The sequence below is a fragment of the Talaromyces stipitatus genome, genomic scaffold, assembly GCF_000003125.1.
Source record: "Talaromyces stipitatus ATCC 10500 scf_1105507295549 genomic scaffold, whole genome shotgun sequence".
NCBI classification, from domain to species: domain Eukaryota; kingdom Fungi; phylum Ascomycota; class Eurotiomycetes; order Eurotiales; family Trichocomaceae; genus Talaromyces; species Talaromyces stipitatus.
Window position 1 is genome coordinate 192294 of NW_002990117.1, and position 19554 is coordinate 211847.

General features: G+C 46.2%; 7 protein-coding genes across 7 annotated transcripts, besides 5 other annotated features; 1 reads left to right on the top strand and 6 right to left on the bottom strand.

Annotated features, from left to right (window-relative positions):
- Nucleotides 1–156: 156 nt before the first annotated feature.
- TSTA_009470 (uncharacterized protein) lies at nt 157–774 on the bottom strand (the record flags this gene model as incomplete). Its single annotated transcript, XM_002483014.1, has 1 exon — nt 157–774. The coding sequence occupies one exon, from the start codon at nt 772–774 to the stop codon at nt 277–279; it is 498 nt and encodes a 165-aa protein (XP_002483059.1). The 3' UTR covers nt 157–276.
- Nucleotides 775–1804: 1030 nt separating this feature from the next.
- On the bottom strand, nt 1805–6922 carry TSTA_009480 (uncharacterized protein; the record flags this gene model as incomplete). The annotated part of the gene is made up of 5 exons (XM_002483015.1): nt 1805–5358; nt 5460–5619; nt 5714–5857; nt 5894–6459; nt 6583–6922. The coding sequence occupies 5 exons, from the start codon at nt 6920–6922 to the stop codon at nt 1817–1819; spliced, it is 4752 nt and encodes a 1583-aa protein (XP_002483060.1). The 3' UTR covers nt 1805–1816.
- Nucleotides 1877–3349: a mobile genetic element.
- A 1200-nt stretch (nt 6923–8122) lies between the features above and the next one.
- On the bottom strand, nt 8123–8761 carry TSTA_009490 (uncharacterized protein; the record flags this gene model as incomplete). Its single annotated transcript, XM_002483016.1, has 2 exons — nt 8123–8516; nt 8562–8761. The coding sequence occupies 2 exons, from the start codon at nt 8759–8761 to the stop codon at nt 8123–8125; spliced, it is 594 nt and encodes a 197-aa protein (XP_002483061.1).
- A 795-nt stretch (nt 8762–9556) lies between these two features.
- TSTA_009500 (uncharacterized protein) lies at nt 9557–10129 on the bottom strand (the record flags this gene model as incomplete). The annotated part of the gene is made up of 2 exons (XM_002483017.1): nt 9557–9970; nt 10007–10129. The coding sequence occupies 2 exons, from the start codon at nt 10127–10129 to the stop codon at nt 9557–9559; spliced, it is 537 nt and encodes a 178-aa protein (XP_002483062.1).
- A 771-nt stretch (nt 10130–10900) lies between these two features.
- On the bottom strand, nt 10901–11598 carry TSTA_009510 (uncharacterized protein; the record flags this gene model as incomplete). Its single annotated transcript, XM_002483018.1, has 2 exons — nt 10901–11301; nt 11535–11598. 2 exons carry the CDS (start codon nt 11596–11598, stop codon nt 10901–10903), a joined length of 465 nt encoding a protein of 154 aa, XP_002483063.1.
- A 683-nt stretch (nt 11599–12281) lies between these two features.
- TSTA_009520 (uncharacterized protein) lies at nt 12282–13622 on the bottom strand (the record flags this gene model as incomplete). Its single annotated transcript, XM_002483019.1, has 2 exons — nt 12282–13087; nt 13169–13622. 2 exons carry the CDS (start codon nt 13620–13622, stop codon nt 12282–12284), a joined length of 1260 nt encoding a protein of 419 aa, XP_002483064.1.
- Nucleotides 12336–13385: a mobile genetic element.
- Nucleotides 13623–14231: 609 nt separating the features above from the next.
- Nucleotides 14232–15026: a mobile genetic element.
- On the top strand, nt 14232–18517 carry TSTA_009530 (uncharacterized protein; the record flags this gene model as incomplete). Its single annotated transcript, XM_002483020.1, has 2 exons — nt 14232–17243; nt 17328–18517. 2 exons carry the CDS (start codon nt 14232–14234, stop codon nt 18501–18503), a joined length of 4188 nt encoding a protein of 1395 aa, XP_002483065.1. The 3' UTR covers nt 18504–18517.
- Nucleotides 14907–18509: a mobile genetic element.
- Nucleotides 15729–16322: a mobile genetic element.
- Nucleotides 18518–19554: the final 1037 nt, after the last annotated feature.

The window sequence follows — 19554 nt, forward strand, 5'->3', positions numbered from 1 at the left end:
AAAAATTGTGGGCGTACAATCTGATGCTATTTTGACCTCGACGCGGTAGATCATCCCTTCGTGTAGCCTGCGTCACGTGAGCAATATCACGTGACCAGCTCTCGACTGCACCCGCACATCCAACACTGGATCTCTTTTACAAATGGGATTGCAGTCGAGGTCTCAATTGTCCCGAAAACGACGCAGAAAAACATACACGTACCAGTCAATGGACGACCAGGATTATCAACCCATCCACATGACAAAAAGGTCAAAACGAAACCACCAAGAATAATCTCAAACAACGTCAATGGCTACCCCCAAGTCCTGCTTGGTTCTGTCAACGAACCCCTCCACATGAATTGTCAATTTGTTATTGTCAATGAAGTCCCTTAGGGCTCCATTTGGGTTCGCCTTCGTGAAAGCGTCCGCAGGATTGTCGTCTCCATGGATCCAGCGTATCTCCTCAATCTCTCGTCTTTCATATGATTGTCGAAGCGCCATAAGGTCAATCATAAGACGCTTTTCCTTGGTCGTCCCAAGCTTAACGAGGCACTCATATAGTGAGTAGCTATCGGTGCAGACTACGACAGGGATTGCGGGCATGTTGAGATGATCCGTGATCATCCTGACAGTGCTGGCCAGAGTGATTGCATGATCAAATCCAGTTGACAATCCGTAGATTTCTGAGGCCAGTACACTCCGAGTGACGCGCTTGCATTTAGATGAGGCCCAGTGGACTATATTCCCGGTTATGATGAAGCGGCCTTCCTTGGTGAAGTCCTCATTGACCATTGTAATCATGAAGCTAATCTGGGAGGTCAGATCCCGGTTATTGGCGAAGGATCCATTGATAAAGATTATGATCTTTACCTTTGTCAGATTAAGAGAGATAAATCTAAGACCTTGTTCAGGATTCTTGGCTTGCTATATGAGGTATTTGTTTAATGCTAAATAGTCGTCTTTGGATTGGTCCTTCTCCTGCAACTAGGCCGCGATGGCGAGATTATAAGAAGCCTCTGGTTGGCAGATAGACGCGAGGTAAGCACCTCATGCCCGTTGCTCAATGTACTTCTGCGCGCGATCTGTTGTTCTAACCGGCTCTATTTTTGTCGCTTGCACTTTTTACTGTATGAAGATGTTGTCCTGCTCTAAAATAATCCTTGCGCCATTAAATTCTAAAGGAGTATCCTGTGACAATTAGGTTTTAGATTTAGCTTTGAATCCTGCTTCCTGTAGTGCTTGCTCCTCACCCCTGGCAAACTTTTCTATTGCGATGATGAGTGTGTCATCAGTCTGCATGTCCACCAGGCTGAAGCTCTCAGCGCCTGGTTTTATCATGAGTAGACATGGATTATATGTAGAAGTCTCCATGTGTGGGTGCACTAAGGTGCATATGCGTACGTACGAAGCACTTGAGTCAATCTCAATAGGTGATTATTGGGTTCTGTGTTCTGTTGTGTCTGTCTGTCTTAATGAGGCCCTGACGCGGTCTATATAGTCCTTGCTTGACGAGGTCACGTGTAAGCCATACGTGACCTCTCCTTGCTGCATACCAGTGCCAGGCATCTCGATTGCACGAAGCAACCAACACTGGATCTCTTTTACAAAACGATTTGCAATCGAGATCCGGAAACCCGTGAAAAACACCATAGTAAAAACATGACAAAACGATCAACAAGCAAACCGCTGTCGTAACCGACTCATTTGGTAAGCAAATAGGTCAGTACTCGCACAAAGCGGTCGTCAACAAGTACAAGCATTAAAAACACTAAAAACAGGTTTCTCACGTTAATACCACCTCCTATATGCCACCTACTTGGCTCCTAGTCGCTTCCTAATTGGTCCTAGTCCTCTCAACGAAACCTTCCACCCGGATCGTCACCTTGTTATATTCAACGAGGTCCTGCAGGGCCTTGTTCGGGTTTGACTTTGTGAAGGCATCTGCAGGGTTATCGTCACCGTGGATCCACCGGATCTCGTCAATCTCACGTCGCTCATATGACTGGCGAAGCGCCATGAGATCAATCATTAAGCGCTTTTCTTTGGTTGTTCCAAGCTTCGTGAGGCACTCATATAGCGAGTAGGAATCCGTGCAGATTACTACCGGCATCTCAGGTTGGCCGAGCCTCTTGGTGATCATGTTGACTGTGCTGGCCAGGGTAAAACCTTGGTCGAAGCCAGTAGTGAGGCCATAAATCTCGGAGGCCAGTACACTGCGTGTAACCCGTTTGCACTTAGACGAGGCCCAGTGCAAGATATTGCCGGTTATCGTGAATTGGCCTGATTGGGAAAAGTCCTCGTTTACCATGGCAATGAGGAAGCCAATTTGGGAGGTCAAGTCCCGGTTATTGGCGAAGGAACCGTCTGTAAATACCATGATTTTGGCCTTGGTTAAATTAATTGGTACGAAACAGAGTCCTCTATCCGGGTTCTCGGCTTGCCATATAAGGCGTTTATTCAACACGTCATAATCTGCCTCAGAGCGGTCTTTCTCCTGCAGCTGAGCGGCAACTGCCAAATCGTACGCCGCTTCGGGTTGGCAGATTGAAGCCAAGTATGCACCGCGCGCGCGTTGTTCCATGTACTTTTGTGCGCGATCTTTCTTGCCCACTGGCTTTATCTTTGCGGCTTGTCCCTTTTGGCGGAGATAGACTTTCCCATCTTGCAAGGTGATTCTAGCGCCATTGAATTCTAGTGGTACTTGTTGGGATAGGCGTGTCTTAGGCTTCGCCTTGAAGCCAGCTTCTTGTAAGGCCGCTTGTTCCTCTCTGGCAAAACTTTCTGTTGAGACAAGCAGGGTGTCGTCCGTCTGCATACCGATAAGGCCAAAGTTCTCCTTTCCCTCGGTCGTCATGAGAAGGCACGGGTCGTACGTGGATGTCTCCATACCAAGCCGGTCCTTGTGATGGGATTGATATATGTCAAACCAGTGTACACCGGCTTCAGGGATCCCGTACAAGGCACCTTCCACAAGGAGTAGCGAATCCGGAGGGTATTTATCTCTCATCTCGGCCGGCAGGTTGGCAACAATCAGGCGCTGTAGCTTGCTTTTTGATTGAGTGTACGCCTGGGTAATATCACGCAGATCGACGACCATGCCCATGAGAATCAGCGTAGCGATAAGTGATACGATGAGGCGCTGGCTGGCGCGCTGAATCGTCGGCGCTTGTGTCAATATGCCAGTCTTGCCCGCGTCGTTATAACCCTGTATGACGAGGCGTGACTTCTCGTACGGCTCCTCGTTCTTGCCTTTTATCTCATTGACCAACCGGGAGTTGAAGATTCGTACAGCTCTGAGATCCAAATCTTCACGGTGTATTATCTTGAAAGTGCCATTCGCAATGAGACCATCGATCTCAGCCATTGCAGAGAGCTCAAATGGCGCGCCGTTTGCGGTTATCTTCCCTTCTCGGCGCAGCTTGACTGCTAGTCCCAGGTCATCTTTTTCCTTCCTAGATAGGAACACCTCGACCTCAGTCGTATAGGTCTTTGGCTTGTTCTTCGAACCTGGGGGCCGTCCTCGGCGGCGTGGCGCTGGCGGCATCACCGGTGCATCAGGAACATGAATCCCTCTCTTCCTCAGGCGGCGATTCGGATTCACAGCGCCGGCATGCTCTCCTGATTCCACTTCTGCGGCAGCGTCACATGATGAGGATCCCCGAGCAACTACTGGGCCGCTTTGCCGGCCCGCCAGTAGGCCGTCGATTTCTCTACCTTCTTCCTCCTTTTGAGGAGGAAGATCAGTGTCTAGTAGGCGCCGAGTCGGAGGCGACTCGATCTCGTCTCGCTGGTAACGTCGGACTGAAGTTGCACGGAAATCAGTAATACCGCTGGGTAGGTCCACAATCACATTGTAATCGTTGACTGAGATAACTTTGTGCGGGCCAGTCCATCCTTTACCTTCTCGCCAGACCTGCACGTCGGTTCCTGGTGCCAGGTTGAGCGTTTCCGTGACAATCGGGCCGTTCCTGGCCTTGAGAGCGTTATTGACTTTACGCGTGGCCATGGCGTTCCTTAAGTCAATCATGGCCTTCCTCATGGCCTGGACGCGCTTTGCTGTCAATGCTGATGGTGGCGAGTTGTAAGTCATGCGAGGATAGGCACCAAAGACTAGTACGGTTAGTACTAATCCATCTGGTCCTACTGTGTCATTAACAGCCTTAACCGCCATCTGAAGTATGATCTCCTTGTCGACGCTTGCACCAAGTTCCGACAATATGATATTATAAGCGCGGCGCAGTGGTGTGTGGTACCGTTCGACCTTGCCAATAGCGTTGTGAGCCTCGACAGGCACCTGGTGGCACCGGATTCCCATCATCCTAGCCTCAGTTCTAAATTCTACTGCAGCAAAGTTTGTTCCTGCGTCGTGGGATATAACATCAGGGGGACCAAGATATGTGTCAATCCATGCTGCCCGAAGCGCTTCCCAGGTGTCCTTAGTTGATAGGGACTTCAAGAATCTCGCTGCTTGGAATGAGGTTGCCCAATCAACGATATGCAGTACTGGCTTGCCATCAAGATACATAACGTCAACAACGATCTCGTAGTTGTACTCACAGTCGTCATGCAACGTGAATCTGTATCGTCTAGGTGCTTGCCGGTTTATTTGGCAATGGTGGCAGAATTCCTCAATCTGCGCAAGCATCTTATAATCCACGTCAAGATGGCCTGCACGCTTTAAGACCTTGTGCAGCCTGTCAACTGCAGGGTGACCGAATCGGCGGTGTAACCGCCTCATCTCAACCTCAGTTAGAAACGCCTCTGGTGCGTACTTCTCATCCAGGAAGAACCACGGGTGGCCTCGCTTGCGAATGACCGGTACGATAAGATCTCCCTGGATCATCTCATTGGTAAAGTTGTCAAATTTAACGCGTAGGCGATCCATATCTTTGAGGCAGAACAGGAAAGGCGTTGGTGAATCCATGGCGTTGAATTCTATATCACCAAACTGCGATTCCACGGTAATCACTGCAGTCGAGGTTATCGGGTCGCCCATGCCAAAGCGGACTGAGTACTCCCCTACACGCGATCTATCGACCTTGGTGTGGGGATAGAGTCTCAGGAAGGCAGCAAGTTGTCCTTTACCAACGGTTGAGACAGTCGATGCTCCTGTATCTGGCATGATCCCATAAAAAGTCTCATTTTTATGGCGGTCGAGAAGAAACTGAGAGGCAGGTGCAAGGTAGTTATTCTCGCCTTCTGATTGGCCAGATGATTTAACTTCAAAATCAAGGTGAAGTCCAGGCGGCTCTATGCCATTATTGCAGCCTGTTATCCGGTGGATAAAGGCACGATCCTGCAGTTGGTTGACCATAAAGTACGCGGTGGCCACGTCCTGCTTAACCTCCTCCTCAGTGGAATCCTCGTCTTCCTCGTCTGACGAGGTGCCTTCATATTCCTGCAAGAAGGTCTGGTAAGCGTAGGTTAACAGCTTCTTCCTTCCATCCACCTGTCGATAGCGGTCATATCGATCTCACGCTTCGCGGCGTTCTTCTTCAGAATGCTTCCATGAACAGCAGTTCTCTTGATAACAAATAAAGCACCTTCTATCGCTCTTCCTGAGTTGTTTAGCGTCGTCACGGTTCTTGCGTTGGTATTCTTGACGCGATCTAGGATAGTCGTGGCGATTTGTGCGTCCTATAAACTTCCTGTCTGTATAGAACACTTGAGGATTATTGACTTTATCTACCATATACTGGCCTGCTGATTCCTTCCGCTGCACTACACCTACCCTGGCACGCAGCTTAGAAATGATTATCTGGAAGCTGCTTGTTGGTTCACTGAGAGCCTCGCCCATTTCTGGTGTAGATTGACACGCTCTCGTGATGGCAGCGATGAGATGTTCATCACCAGCATATGCCAATCCTAACGCTCGCTAGCATAAATGAAGTTTATCGACTATGAGATCTACAACCTCAACCAACAATTTACCGGGATTGCTTTGGCGCTCTCCAGCCAGGGTGACTGTGGTCCACTCCTGGTAGTAATCTGTCTGGTTGTTGGGCGTGTCAAAGTACACTTTTATCGCATTATACGCCTGAGCGAACAAAGCACCTGGCTTGACATGGTGCATATAGTACGCCCCTGCACGTCCAGATAGCATCTCAGGAAAGACTTCCCAACATTGACTAATCAGAATGCTAGAGAGCTTGCACGCTCTTAAGAATGCGCGTACTTTATCGTCCAAGATATCATACCGATCTCCAGAGTAAGCAAACTTTTTATCCCATATCTTGACAAACGTGAGCATTGACTTTGAATCAATAGGCTCACACTCAACTTCTCTAGGTGGTAGCATGGTCCAATCATCCCACTCTCCTAATGGCATTGAGATCCCAGGCGCTGGGGGTGCTATAGTATAACGCGGTGTCTGCCTATGCCAGTCGTCCTCAAGTTTGGGGCGGTATGGGTAAGTATAAGCAGGTCCAGGCAAGCTTAGGCGATCTTGAGGTCCATTAGGCTTGTCATCTCGTGGCACTATTAGCATAGCATTCGCGCCGGTCAAGAACGGTGATCACTTGAAGCCTTGAGCGTGATTTTCTGGCTGTTGACCATGATCTTGAGACGTCTGCTTCGGTGTCTCTACCAACAGTTGCTTACCCTTTGCGTTGTCCTTCTTGCCACTCTCGATAGAAGAGACTATTACCTCTGGTTCCTCTTCTTCACTGCCATTTTTTGTAGTAAGTTGAGGGAACTGACCCTTGGCCATTTTCGACCGTGAGTCAAAGGTTTTGGCGGCAGCAATCTCATGCGGCCACTCAGGCATCCTAGTCATCTGCACTAAATCATCTAGTGCCTTTGCAATCATCTTCTTCCTGCCAACATAATCGACAAAGATGCCTCGGTCCATTAGCATGTCCTTGATCTTTTTCTGGACGTGTACGCTAAGCCGTTTAAAGTCATCATGGGTCCAGTTGCTAAAGTAATCAAGAAGCCACATGAAGATCTCATAATCAACATATTAATTGCACGCGGCATAGTACAAGGCACTTATTGCACGAGTAGATAATGCTATCTCAGTGTCGCCAGGTTCAACTTCCTTATCCCATAGCGCCATGTTGACCAACTTGCGTCCCGTCTCGTTGTTGAACCCAATCTCAGTCATCCACCTGTCGTCAGGGAAGTTGATTTCCGGTACGGTTTGGTACCTTCCTGAGGAGACTCCTCTATCTCCTGGAGATGGGTCTTGGTATTGATATTCGCTAGTATCGTCCTGGCTATTGTCCGACAGGATGGCGTTTTTGTCAGCCATAACTGGTCTTGTTGATATTGTGAAACTTTCAATAAGGTGTCACGTTTTTCTTGATGATTGTTTTTGTTGTTTTTGCTGTTGGCTTGTGTACGTGCCAACGACGCGTCTCGCGATAGGGCGGTAGCTCTGGAATGTTATTACAATAACAACCTATCCCAGACTACAGGTTCCTAGATCTCGCTCAGAGATGAGAAAACCTTTTAGCAAAGACTCGATTCGTCAACAGGTTGACGGCGTCGAATCTCCCTCTTCCACTGGACTTGGTTTCCTACACTAGGAAGCTCAAATCCTGGAATCCAGTTCTATTCTGTAGCCACAGGTGACTATCGATATAGAATTCAGAGACCTTGCCAATCTGTCTTAGTTTTTGCAACCAAGACTGATCAGTGTGGGTGCACTAAGGTGCATATGCGTACGTACGAAGCACTTGAGTCAATCTCAATAGGTGATTATTGGGTTCTGTGTTCTGTTGTGTCTGTCTGTCTTAATGAGGCCCTGACGCGGTCTATATAGTCCTTGCTTGACGAGGTCACGTGTAAGCCATACGTGACCTCTCCTTGCTGCATACCAGTGCCAGGCATCTCGATTGCACGAAGCAACCAACACCATGTCTATTTTCACCTTATAATGCTTGTGGTAGGTGCTAAACCAATGAACGCCAGCTTCAGGAATACCATACAAAGCTCCTTCTACTAATAGTAGTGAGTCTGGTGGATATTTACCCCTCATTTCTTTGGGTAGGTTAGCAATAATAATATGTTGCAACTTTGTCTTGGCCTGTGTATACGCTTGTATGATATCATGGATCTCCACAACCATATCCATACTCAGCAAAGTGGGGATAAGGGATATTAATAGCCTCTGGCTGGCCTGTTGAATTATTGGCGCTTAGGTCAGAATCCCAGCTTTTCTAGCGTCATTATATCCTTGGATGACTAGGCGTGATTTCTCATATGGGATCTCATTCTTCCCCTTGATCTCATTAACCAAGTGGGAGTTGAAAATGCGGAGATCTCTGAGGTTCACATTGTCTCGGTGGACGATTTTGAACGTTCTATTTGCAATCAGGCCATCGATCTCTGCAACGCTTAAAAGTTCAAATGGGGCACCTTCTGTCACAATATTTCCTTCTCGTCTCAATTTGAGTGCAAGTTCAAGGTCGCCCTTCTCTTTCTTCGATAGGTATACGTTGACATCCACTTTTTGCTTGTTCTTGGATCCTCGTGGTCGTTCTCGACATCGTGGAGGTGGAGGTGTCACAGGTGGTTTAGAGACGTGGATTCTATCATCTGTCTCTCTTTGATCTTGGAGATACTGCTAGACTGACATTGCCTGGAAAGCGACAGCACTATTACCAAGATTGACTGTCACGTCATGACCATTTACTAAGATGAGTTTATGTGGGCCTGTCCAACCCTTATCTTCTCGCCAAACTTTGACATTGGTCCCTGGAGAAAGATTAAGTGTCTCTATGATTATTAGACTGTTCCTGGTGTTTAGGGCGTCATTAACTCTCCTCTTGGCCATGGCCTTTCTTAATTTGGCTATTGCCTTTCTTGTCGCCTGGGCACGTCTAATTATTAATGTAGATAGTGGTGAATCCAACGTTATCCGCGGATATGCCCTAAAAACTAACACTATTAGCACAATTCTATCTAGTCCCATAGTATTGTTAATGGCCTTAACTGCCATTTAGAGAACTACATCCTTGTCAACACTAGTGCCAAGTTCTGTAGAGATAATATTGAATACTCTATATAGTGATGCGTGATACCACTTAACTTTACTAATGCTGGAATGTGCTTCCACTGGTACCTAGTGGCATATAATCCCCATCATCCTGGCTTCCATTTTGAATTTATTTGATGCAAAATTCGTCCCAGCATCATGAGATATGATGTCTGGTGGACCAAGGTAAGTGTCAATCCATGCCATCCTAAGTGCTTCCCAAGTATCCTTTGTTGAGAGAGATTTTAAGAATCTCACTGCCTGGAAGGAAGTTACCCAATCTACAACATGAAGCACTAGCTTTCCATTGAGATACATAATATTAATGATAATCTTATAATTGAACTCACAGTCGTCAGTCAATGTAAACTTGAACTAGCGGGGTGCCTGCTAATTCATCTGGCAGTGGTGACAATACTTCTCAATCTCAGCAAGGGATTTGTGGTCAACATTGTCATGACTAGCTTGCTCCAAGAGTTTATGCAATCAGTCAACACTTGGGTAACTAAATCATTGATAAAGACGTCTCATTTCCACTTCTGTCAAGAACGTTACTGGTGTATGACTATCATCTAGAAAGAACCAAGGGTGTCCTCATTTCCAGACAATTAGCACTCTCAAATCTCCCTTAACTAAGCAGTTGGTGGTGTTGTCAAGATAAGCTTCATAGCGATCTATATCAGCAATGCAAAGTAAAAATAGGGTCGGTGTATTCATAACATGGAAATCGACATCGCCAATTGGGGTCTTGATAGTAGCAGCTCCCTCAGAGTCGACGCTATCCCCTTGACCAAATTGAATTGAGTGCTCTCCTGCACGAGATTCGTCAACCATGATCCCTAGATAGATCTTTTGTAAAGTGGTGAGTTGACGTCTTCTAACCGTTGATACTCTCGCTGCTCCTATGTCAGGTAAGATTCCATGGAAAATCTCACTATCATGTCGGTCTATCACAAATTGAGAAGCAATAGTAGAAGGGTAATCCTGTTCAGTCTCCTCGCCTATTATCTGATGTAAGAATGCCTGATCTTGTAGTCATCCAACCATATAGTATGCTGTTGCTTCATCCTTGTCATTATTGTCGACTTCCTCCTCGTCTTCGCTATCTGACGTGATGTTACAACCAGATTTGAATTCCATAAGGAAAGTCCAATATGCACGGTCCATTGCTATGGCTTTTCTATCTATATGTTGATATCCGTCGAACCATTTCCTTGCCTCATAGCGTTCCTTCTTAGAATACTTGAATGATCGACAATCTAGCTTTTAATATATCCAGCATCATCCCCTCCCTTTCTAGTGATATCTACCGTCCTTCCGGTTTTGGCGTCGGTATACTTGACGCGGTGGTGGTTGTCAACCGGTACAGTTTGTATGTCCTCTAAATTTCCTATCTGTGAAGAGCATTGTCGGTGTGTTATCTGGTTCCGCTAGATATTGGCTAGAGTTCTCTTTTGTTTGGACTAAGGCAGCTCTTGCCTAGAGCTGTAACACTAAAATCTCAAAATTTGTTATTGGCTTAGTGAGAGCTTCACCTATTTCTGGTGATCCTTAGTAAGCTCTCACGATGGCGGATACTAGGTGCTCGGGGGCCATATACTGCTGCCCTAACGCACGCTGGCATAGATGAAGCTTCTCTACCAGAATCTTAACTGCTTGTTCTAACGTCTTTCCAGCATTTTCACGATATATATTTCCTAAGGTGATTGATGTCTAATCGTGGTAGTACAACGCATAATTTGACTCTGTATCAAAATATCTCTTGATAGCCTAATATGTCTGTGCAAATAAAGCACCCAGGTCGATATGATGTATGTAATATGTTTCCGCTCGTCCAGATAGTATCTCTGGGAAGATCGCCCAGCATTAATCCAAGTGGATTCCAATCAGTCTGTATATTCTTAAGAAGGCGCGAACTTTGTCATCCAGGATATCATATTATTCTCCTGAGTAATTCTTGGACTTGTCCCATGCCTTGGCAAATTTCATAGCTAGCTGTGAATCAATAGGCTCACGTCTATATTCTTCAGGTGGTAACTTGATGTAGGGGTCCAACATCCTTGCGGAGGTTGAGGTCGTGGAGGTACTCAGTATTGGTGTTTCCGATATCTTGACCTTGGCAGAGTCCGGTATCCCTACTGGAATTGCATTTGCACCTGTCAAAGGCGTAAATCTTGAGACGTCTTGGATAGATTCTAATGGCAATTGAACATGGTCTTGAATTAATTGACTTAGCGTCTTAGAAGAAGGTAGTTCTTTATGAATACCCTCATCTTCTTCCTCGATGGATGGTACCATGTAGGCATCATTGGCAATTCTTAACTCCTTGATATGGGTAGCTACTGTCTATTCATAGTGTTGTGAGGCCATCTTTGATCGAGGGTGGAAAGTCCTTTTTTATAGAGCTTTCTCAGGCTATTTAAGAGAGTCTTTCTTCTCCAATAATTCCATCAACGCCATTAGGATGGTCTTCCTATTTCTGTGGTTAATGTACACGCCATAGTACTAGATGAAGTCCTTCAATTTAGTTCTCACTGTCCTATTTAAGCGCTTGAAACTGTTGATAGCCTACTCTCTAAAGTAATCATGAAACCATTCAAAGATTTCATAGTTGAAGTGATGACTGCTTGCGGCATTATATATGGCTTGGACAGTATAGGTGAATAACGCTCGCTCATTGTCCTCTGGTGTAACATCTTTGAACTATGTGATCATGTTAATTTTTCTCCGTCTGGCAGCATTATTGAGTCTAGTTTCCATCAAGAATTTATTGTCTGGCAGTTCCATTGTCTCGTCCTTGTCAGCTTCGCTATGTTGACTTCCAACTAATTGATACTTGTCGTGTTCGCCCTAGCTGTTTGGATTTGCTGGAGTTGGTTGAGACATTCTTGCCCTTGCTGGCTTTAGGAAGCTTGTTAGTAGGTTGTCTCTTCTTTCTTGATATTTGATTGATGTTGACTTTTGTACGCGTCAACGGCGTGGTCTCGCGATATGGTAGTATTATGGAATGTTGGCTCGTTGACGAACTGTCCCAAATACAGTCTCTCTGGGTCTCGCTCTGAGAGGAGAGAGGCTTCTAGCACAGGCTCAGTTTGTCACAGATGACGCTGCAGAGTCTGTCTCTTCCACTTGGATTCGGTTCCTCGCGATGAGATAACACAAATCCTGGAGTCAGGCCTTACTACCTATAACCACAGGTGGCTACCGCGTAGGGGTCTGATACCTTGCCAATCTGTCTTAGTTCTGCAACCAAGACTGATCAGTGTGGGTTCGCTTCTGCACATGTGCATACAAGTAGCTTAGTAACCAATTGGTAAAGTCATATTCTTCTGATTATCTGTCTCTTCTTGCTATTTTGACCTCGACGCGGTAGATCATCCCTTCGTGTAGCCTGCGTCACGTGAGCAATATCACGTGACCAGCTCTCGACTGCACCCGCACATCCAACACTAGCTTTCAAAACAGCAAGAAATTCCTTAACAATCAGATTTAGAATATGTGCAAGACAACGAATAAAGCTACCTTCTCCTTGATATCTTATTATTTGCTGAGTATTGCCTTGTTCATAATTGGCTTTAAGTAAATCATAGAGAATTTCAGCCATTGCTAAATTATTACTTGCATTATCACCAGTAATAGAAATAAGCTTAGCTTTAATGTCTAGTTCGCATAGAACCTTATAGACAATAGATGCTAGATTCTCACCAGTATCAGGGCCTTCTATCTCTTGGAAGTCAAGAATTCTATGCTGAGGCTGAAAATCTGCTGTAATCCAATGACCAATAATTGCAAAGATCTTGTAGCCATTTGCACTCTTCCATCCATCAAGAGAGAGTGCAATAGTACTGCAATTCTCTATTTTTCCAAGCTCATTCTTTAGTTGTATCCGAGCCTTAGCAAACTCTTCGTCAACATGACGGGAAAATGAATTCGAAGATCCATATTTGCAAGAAAATCCTGGGAGATCACTCCAGATTTGCCTGAAAAGAGGGTCATCAAATGTTGAAAATGGCTGCATTGTTCCGATAGCCCAGTTGAAAATATTTTGATCGAGAAGTTCTTGAGGAGATTGTAAAGGTTGACCTCTAATATAGAAAAGAATTGAACTTTGAGACGATGTGATAGCTATATATCTTAGCACATATATATATAATAAATACCAGTAGAAATAGTCACCTAAAGAAGTGTCACTATCTTTATAGATACCATGCTTCTGCCCTAAATGCTTCTGCAAGTTGCTAGTTGAACCCTTAGTAACTGATTTAACAGTAGTCCATTCCTCTAGAGCTATACAATATAGACAAGAATACTGTATGTCTGCTTTTATCTTTCCAGTCTGTTTATCAAAGAAATTCTTTCCCTGTAGTAATGTTTGTTGAAAATGGGTATAGACCCATGAAGTTTCTTTTCGCTGTCTCTTTGGCTTTAGAGGCTCGAGAAAAGGATTAATTAGAGTGGATAACTGAATTTGTGAAGCTGAATCATTCGGAGTAAGAGAACTACTTTGTGATGTAGCATATTCAAAAGTACCAAGGCCTTCGACAGACTGACTTTCAATCTGATCTTCAAGACCAGCTTTGTTATCGCTACCACCATTTGCAAGCTTCCAAAAGCCTGGCTGGCGCGTATTCTCTCGATGGGGGCGAATAAATCTGTCCATTATGCCGGTAGGTTTTGAAGCTGAAGAAGCAGCCAAGAAGTTTTTCATGAAACCATGTCTCGGAGCGGAATAATAATTTTCCGGCGACACGTGACTCTATCCATGTTGTCAGCGTGCTACACCCGTGGATCTCCCTCCGGCGCGGATCAACTATGCTCCGAGAGTCATGTGACCTCCGTAAAGGGGTCAGCGCAGCTGTAGTTAGCTTAGATAACCAATAACAACAACCAGCACATTAACAGGTTATGAGCTCCTCGCATCTTCAATCTGAGCTTTATAGATGCTTTATCGTGATTACCTGGACCTGACTTACTTCCTAATTCGAATCCAGTCACAAGATGGCCATATACGACCGCACCAGTCAAGGATCGCGACAAATCAACTCAGAGAGCCACCTACAACAAACGTCAAAATGTCGGTCAAGAAGCCACCAAGACCTACGTTGGAAATCAAGAACTTCACGATCGACTGTTTCTTCGACATGTCAGGCCTCACCGTCTCACTGTCTCACCGACTGTCTGAAGGACTTCTAGGCTTAAATACAGCTCCTAGGAGTACCCAGACTCGACTCTGATTTTCGATTACAACCTCCTCTACTCTTCCAAAAAAATGTCTGCCTCTAACACCTTTACCTCTGGTGAAAAGCTCCCAATCCTCGACTACTCCAATTGGGTTGATTGGAGTGAATACTGGCAAGATCATCTTATCCTCTACGACCTATGGCAGTACGTCGATCCAACATCTACAGTGACGGTGCCACCCCCTACGACTAATGTCAATCGAGATATTGCTAAAACGTTAACCGAAAACCTTACCAAAATCCGTCAACATGTGTCCCCTGAATGTCGCAAGCTCCTAGTTGGCCATACAAACCCAAGAGACCTCTGGTCCTCACTCAAGGCTGGCTGCGACCGCGGGACAACTCTCCCATTAATTGCTCAATACGAATCATTCCACAACAACAAGTGGGAGCCAAAGGATACCATTTCTACCTACACAAGTCGTTTCCGCAATATCTTTCTTTCCTTGGAAAACACCTCTTACAAAATCCATCGAGATATAGCCGTTCACATCCTCGTGGATCGACTCCCTGACTGTTACAAGACCGAAGGTCAAACGGCAAAACAATTGAACCTTCCCTTCATTGAAACAGTGACCTACCTGCTTGCCAATATCAAAGATTCCTCTTCTGAAGGAGACAACACGTCTGGCCAAGCCCTAGTAACTCGAGGCCGTCGTCCGAACCGCAGAACAAGCTCTCGGAACCTCCGTAATGGAGGCAATAACTCAAATTCAAACCGTCGTGAACGATCAAATCGAAATTCTCGGAATAAGCGACTTATCTGTAACTGGTGCAAACGAGAGGGCCATTACGAGCGTGACTGTCATATTCGACAACAGCAACTAGACTCTGGCGCTGCAAAGCTTGACAGAGGTCGTGCCTACTTAGTTCAACAGCCAAGCAGTTTGCAACCTCCGCCTCAGCCGCTACCTCTACTGGCTCCTCCACCTCCGCAGGCAAATTTCTCCTCCTCCCAGTCTCAAAGCTCTGAGTCAAACGCTTACAGTTATCCATCTCATCTTCTTCTTACAAGAGCATCCTACATCAATAGTGAGATCCGACAACAAGACTATCTCAGCTGGATACTGGACTCTGGAGCTACACAGCATTTCTGCAATAGCAAATTGGACCTTAAGGACTACAAACATTTCCTTGAACCCAGAGAGATCTACCTTGGAGATAATACTACGATCTATGCAGAGGGATCTGGTACTCAACATCTTCAAGTTGGGCCTTATATTCTAGTCCTCAACGTCTGGTTCGTACCAAAATTGGCAGAGAACCTGCTGTCCTTGCAGCTCCTTGATCGAGCTGGCTACTCTACTCTTATTGAAAATGGCATTGTCTACATACGGCAGCAAGGCGACTCAAATTCCGCATGGTTTCAACTAGCCAATTCGAAGCATGGAGATCTTTATCGAATGCATATAAGTCCCTCATCTCTAGTGAATGCCCCACGAGCTCTCCGTACAAGAGAATTCAGTACACTCAGGCTATGGCATAATCGCCTAGGCCACCGAAATTTTCGATCAGTGGGAGATCTCATGAACTTATCTGTGCCGCGTCAACTACCTACATGCACAGCATGCCTACAAGGTAAAATGAAGGCAGATTCGCACCCTCCTGTGCTTGAACGTTGCAGCAAGTCATTCGACCGCGTGCATGCCGACCTTATCCCCTTGGACGGTATCTCCCTTGGTGGATCTAAGTATATGTTACTACTGGTCGATGATTACACTCGCTATGCATGGTGTTACTTTGCCTCAAGCAAGAATGTTCCTGCAATTACGCCTCTCCTACAAGGATTCATAAACTTGGTCCTAACTCAATTCAATGCTGTAATCAAGTCATGGCGAACTGATGGCGGTACCGGTGAATTCATAAATAGCATGGTCAAAGAAATAAATCGCCAATACGGAATACTTCACCAAGTCTCTACATCTGGTGTCAAGCAACAGAATGGTGTACTGGAACGACGAGTTCAGACGATCAAGAATATGGAACGCTCTATGAGAGCTGGTGCTGGTGTCCTAGATGACTACCGACTACAAGCTGAGTCCCTGGCCACCTCGGTATTTCTAACTAACATCCTGCCATCCACTACTCTAGGCAATATATCCCCACACCTTCTTTTATATAAGAAGCAACCACCTCTTACTACCTTGAAGCCCTGGGGATGCCTCGTCTGGATACACCTTCGAAAGGAGCACCGCAGCTCGAGCTCTGATCCTCGCTGCAGGCCAGCCATGATGGTAGGCTATATACAAGACTCAAAGTCTATTTATAAATGTCTTGATCTTCATACTCTGCAAACAAGCAATCATTCTGAAATCAAGTTTGATGAAGACCTTTTCCCTGGTCCATGGCTCAAACGCCCTGCCGGTTTTAAACTGTCTATTGCACATAAAAGAAATCCGCCTGGTTCAGCGGTCGATACTGTACTTGGTCAGTCAGTACCGGGAGCGCTTCCCAATGTATCAAGCGTACCATTTTCCTCGATGAACCCCTTCTGGCTGCAGCAATCCCAACCACCTGCAGATCCTGTGAACCCGGAAGATCCTGCAAAGCCAGTAGATCCTATGGAACTAGCAGATGTAGCCCAAAGGGCATTGGACTCCCCCCAGTCCCTGGCACTCCGAATGGACAGCCAGCCCATCTACAACCCACGAGGAAGCGTTGTATTTGGCACCTGCGTCAAAATCCATGAGCACGATACTACAAGGGAGCTTGTGGAAGCCGCTTTGATCGTGCAAGGCATGGAGTCGCTCTCCTGCCCACCCTGGCAAACAGCAGAGAGGATCCAAACAGACCACAATGGAGATCCTCTCTCCTATTCGGATGCCTTGCTCCAGGATCCGATTAGGTGGCCACCAGCAGTGCAAGAAGAACTGAAATCTCATGAAGAGAATGGAACTTGGATAGTTCAAGAGATCAGTCAGATGCCAAAAGGGTGTAAGCCGATCCCCGGCAAGTGGGTATTCAAGCGTAAACCGAGTCCTGATGAAGGCATTCGCTATAAGGCACGATTGGTGATTAAGGGATTCCTCCAACGCTTTGGAGTAGACTTCATGGAAACTTATGCCCCAACTGCCTCATTAGCTGCATTCCGACTCCTGGTGGCAATAGCTGTGCACAATGGCTAGTCCTTACGCAATCTTGATATTATCACCGCTTTTCTAAATGGCGATATAGACTCTGAAGTCTATATGGGGATACCAGAAGGCATGGATTTAGATCCAAAGAAATATGTTTTGAAACTGCGCCGGTCTCTGTATGGACTTAAACAAGCTCCGCGCATCTGGTGGGATAGGATGACCTCATTCCTATTGAAAGCAGGCTTCTATCAGTGCGATGCTGAGCCAGCTATATTCATTCGCAGCCTGGATAACAAATTCCTCATACTCCTCCTATTTGTCGATGACATCCTGCTAACTGGTGACCAGGACGCAATTGAGGAATTCGTCAAAGAATGCTGCAATGAATTTAAAACTCGAGATATAGGAACACCTAGGCGCTTCTTAGGCATCCATATTGAACATCGGAATGGCAAAGTGATATTGCATCAGAAGGCATATATACAGCGAATTCTCGAGCGCTTCAACGCACCCACGAATCCTGTTGCAACTCCACTTGATCCCAAGCACCCACTTGTTGAGGCAACTAATGCAGAAAGTCTAAACGAAACAGATGCTTTGGAATACCGTGCTGCAGTGGGAGCGCTAATCTATCTCATGATTTGTACGAGACCTGATCTTGCATTTGCACTTTCTCGCCTCTCCAAATTTGTGCAGAAACCAGGTATAAAGCATGCCGCAGCGCTCAAGCGTGTACTCAGGTATCTGGCTGGCACCCAGAACCTGGGCATCGCCTACTGCAAATCATACTCCAATGACTCAGTCTTATATGGCTACAGCGACTCTGACTTTGCCGCTGATTTGAATAACCGACGTTCAACTTCCGGTTTCATATTCCTTTTGAATGGCGGCCCAATATCATGGAAATCAAAACAGCAATCCTTAGTTACCAGCTCAACTCATGATGCTGAGTATGTTGGACTGGCAACTGCATCATATGAGGTTATCTGGCTTCGGAAACTCATTCTCGCTATCCTGCCTCAGTATGCAGAACATACAATGCCTTCCAACACAATTCATTGTGATAACCAAGGCGCCATTGCAACTGCGAATCAACCTAGTCACTCGCCCTCTACTAGGTCAAAACATATCGATATCCGTTTCCACGTTATACGCGAGGCTATTGCAAATGGCCTTATTCGTCTGGAGTATATTCGTACAACAGAAATGACGGCCGATATATGACGAAAGCACTACCGAAGGAATTGCATGAACGTCATGTAAAAGGGATGGGAATGGAATCGATATGACATGTACCTGAACTGGCCTGGTTTCCTCCATGATTTTTCATCCCACAGGGTTTTGCATGGAGGTTTTCCCCCAGGACTGCCTGTATATACTCTCTTTTTTCCTTCTCTTCTTTTCTCACTCTCTCTTTTCCCCATTAAAATCACCCGTGATCTAGTGGGAGGAACCTAGCCGATCTGACGCCTTTGGTGAGATCCCGGATGAGTGGGAGTGTCAGCGTGCTACACCCGTGGATCTCCCTCCGGCACAGATCAACTATGCTCCGAGAGTCATGTGACCTCCGTAAAGGGGTCAGCGCAGCTGTAGTTAGCTTAGATAACCAATAACAACAACCAGCACATTAACACATGTATTGGAATCTTTGGGTACTAGTCCGAACGGGGTTAGCAAAAACAGTCAGAGGCTCAAATTCCTCACCCCTCTCTACTACTTAGCTCCCAAGAGCGCGACCGTTGACGCGTCTCAACGCGCCTGGCAACACCATGGCGCGTAAAGGCTCTGGTACAGATGGCCCTCTATAGATAGCCCTCCTGGAATCCATGTTTGCAGCCACGACAAGAGCTTCTAAAGGATAGAAGATCTTCAGCCCTATAGCTGCATTCCTTGACAAACACCGCAGCTAAACCGCCGGCCTTGTCCCTCACCTACTGAGAGCCCTCACCACTCTAAGCGATGACCTCGCCTCAATAGCCCAATAACATTTCAACGCCTACATTAGCAGTATCTCGACGACCTCCATTCCCCCTGCCCTATCCTCTTCCCTTTCCCTCACCTCAAATTCCTTCCTCCCCTCACCCCCTTTCTCACGCCCCCCCTCAGGTCTTGAACAGTCAACTTATGCGACTATTACCCAACATGCCCCAGCCAAATCAACTCCCACCACTCACTCTAAAGCCCCTACTAAAAAGCCTATGCCTCTGATTAAACAACCCCTTCCTGATAATTGGCTCTTTGTACGTCTCCCAGCTGATCATGCAGCTAGAAAAAT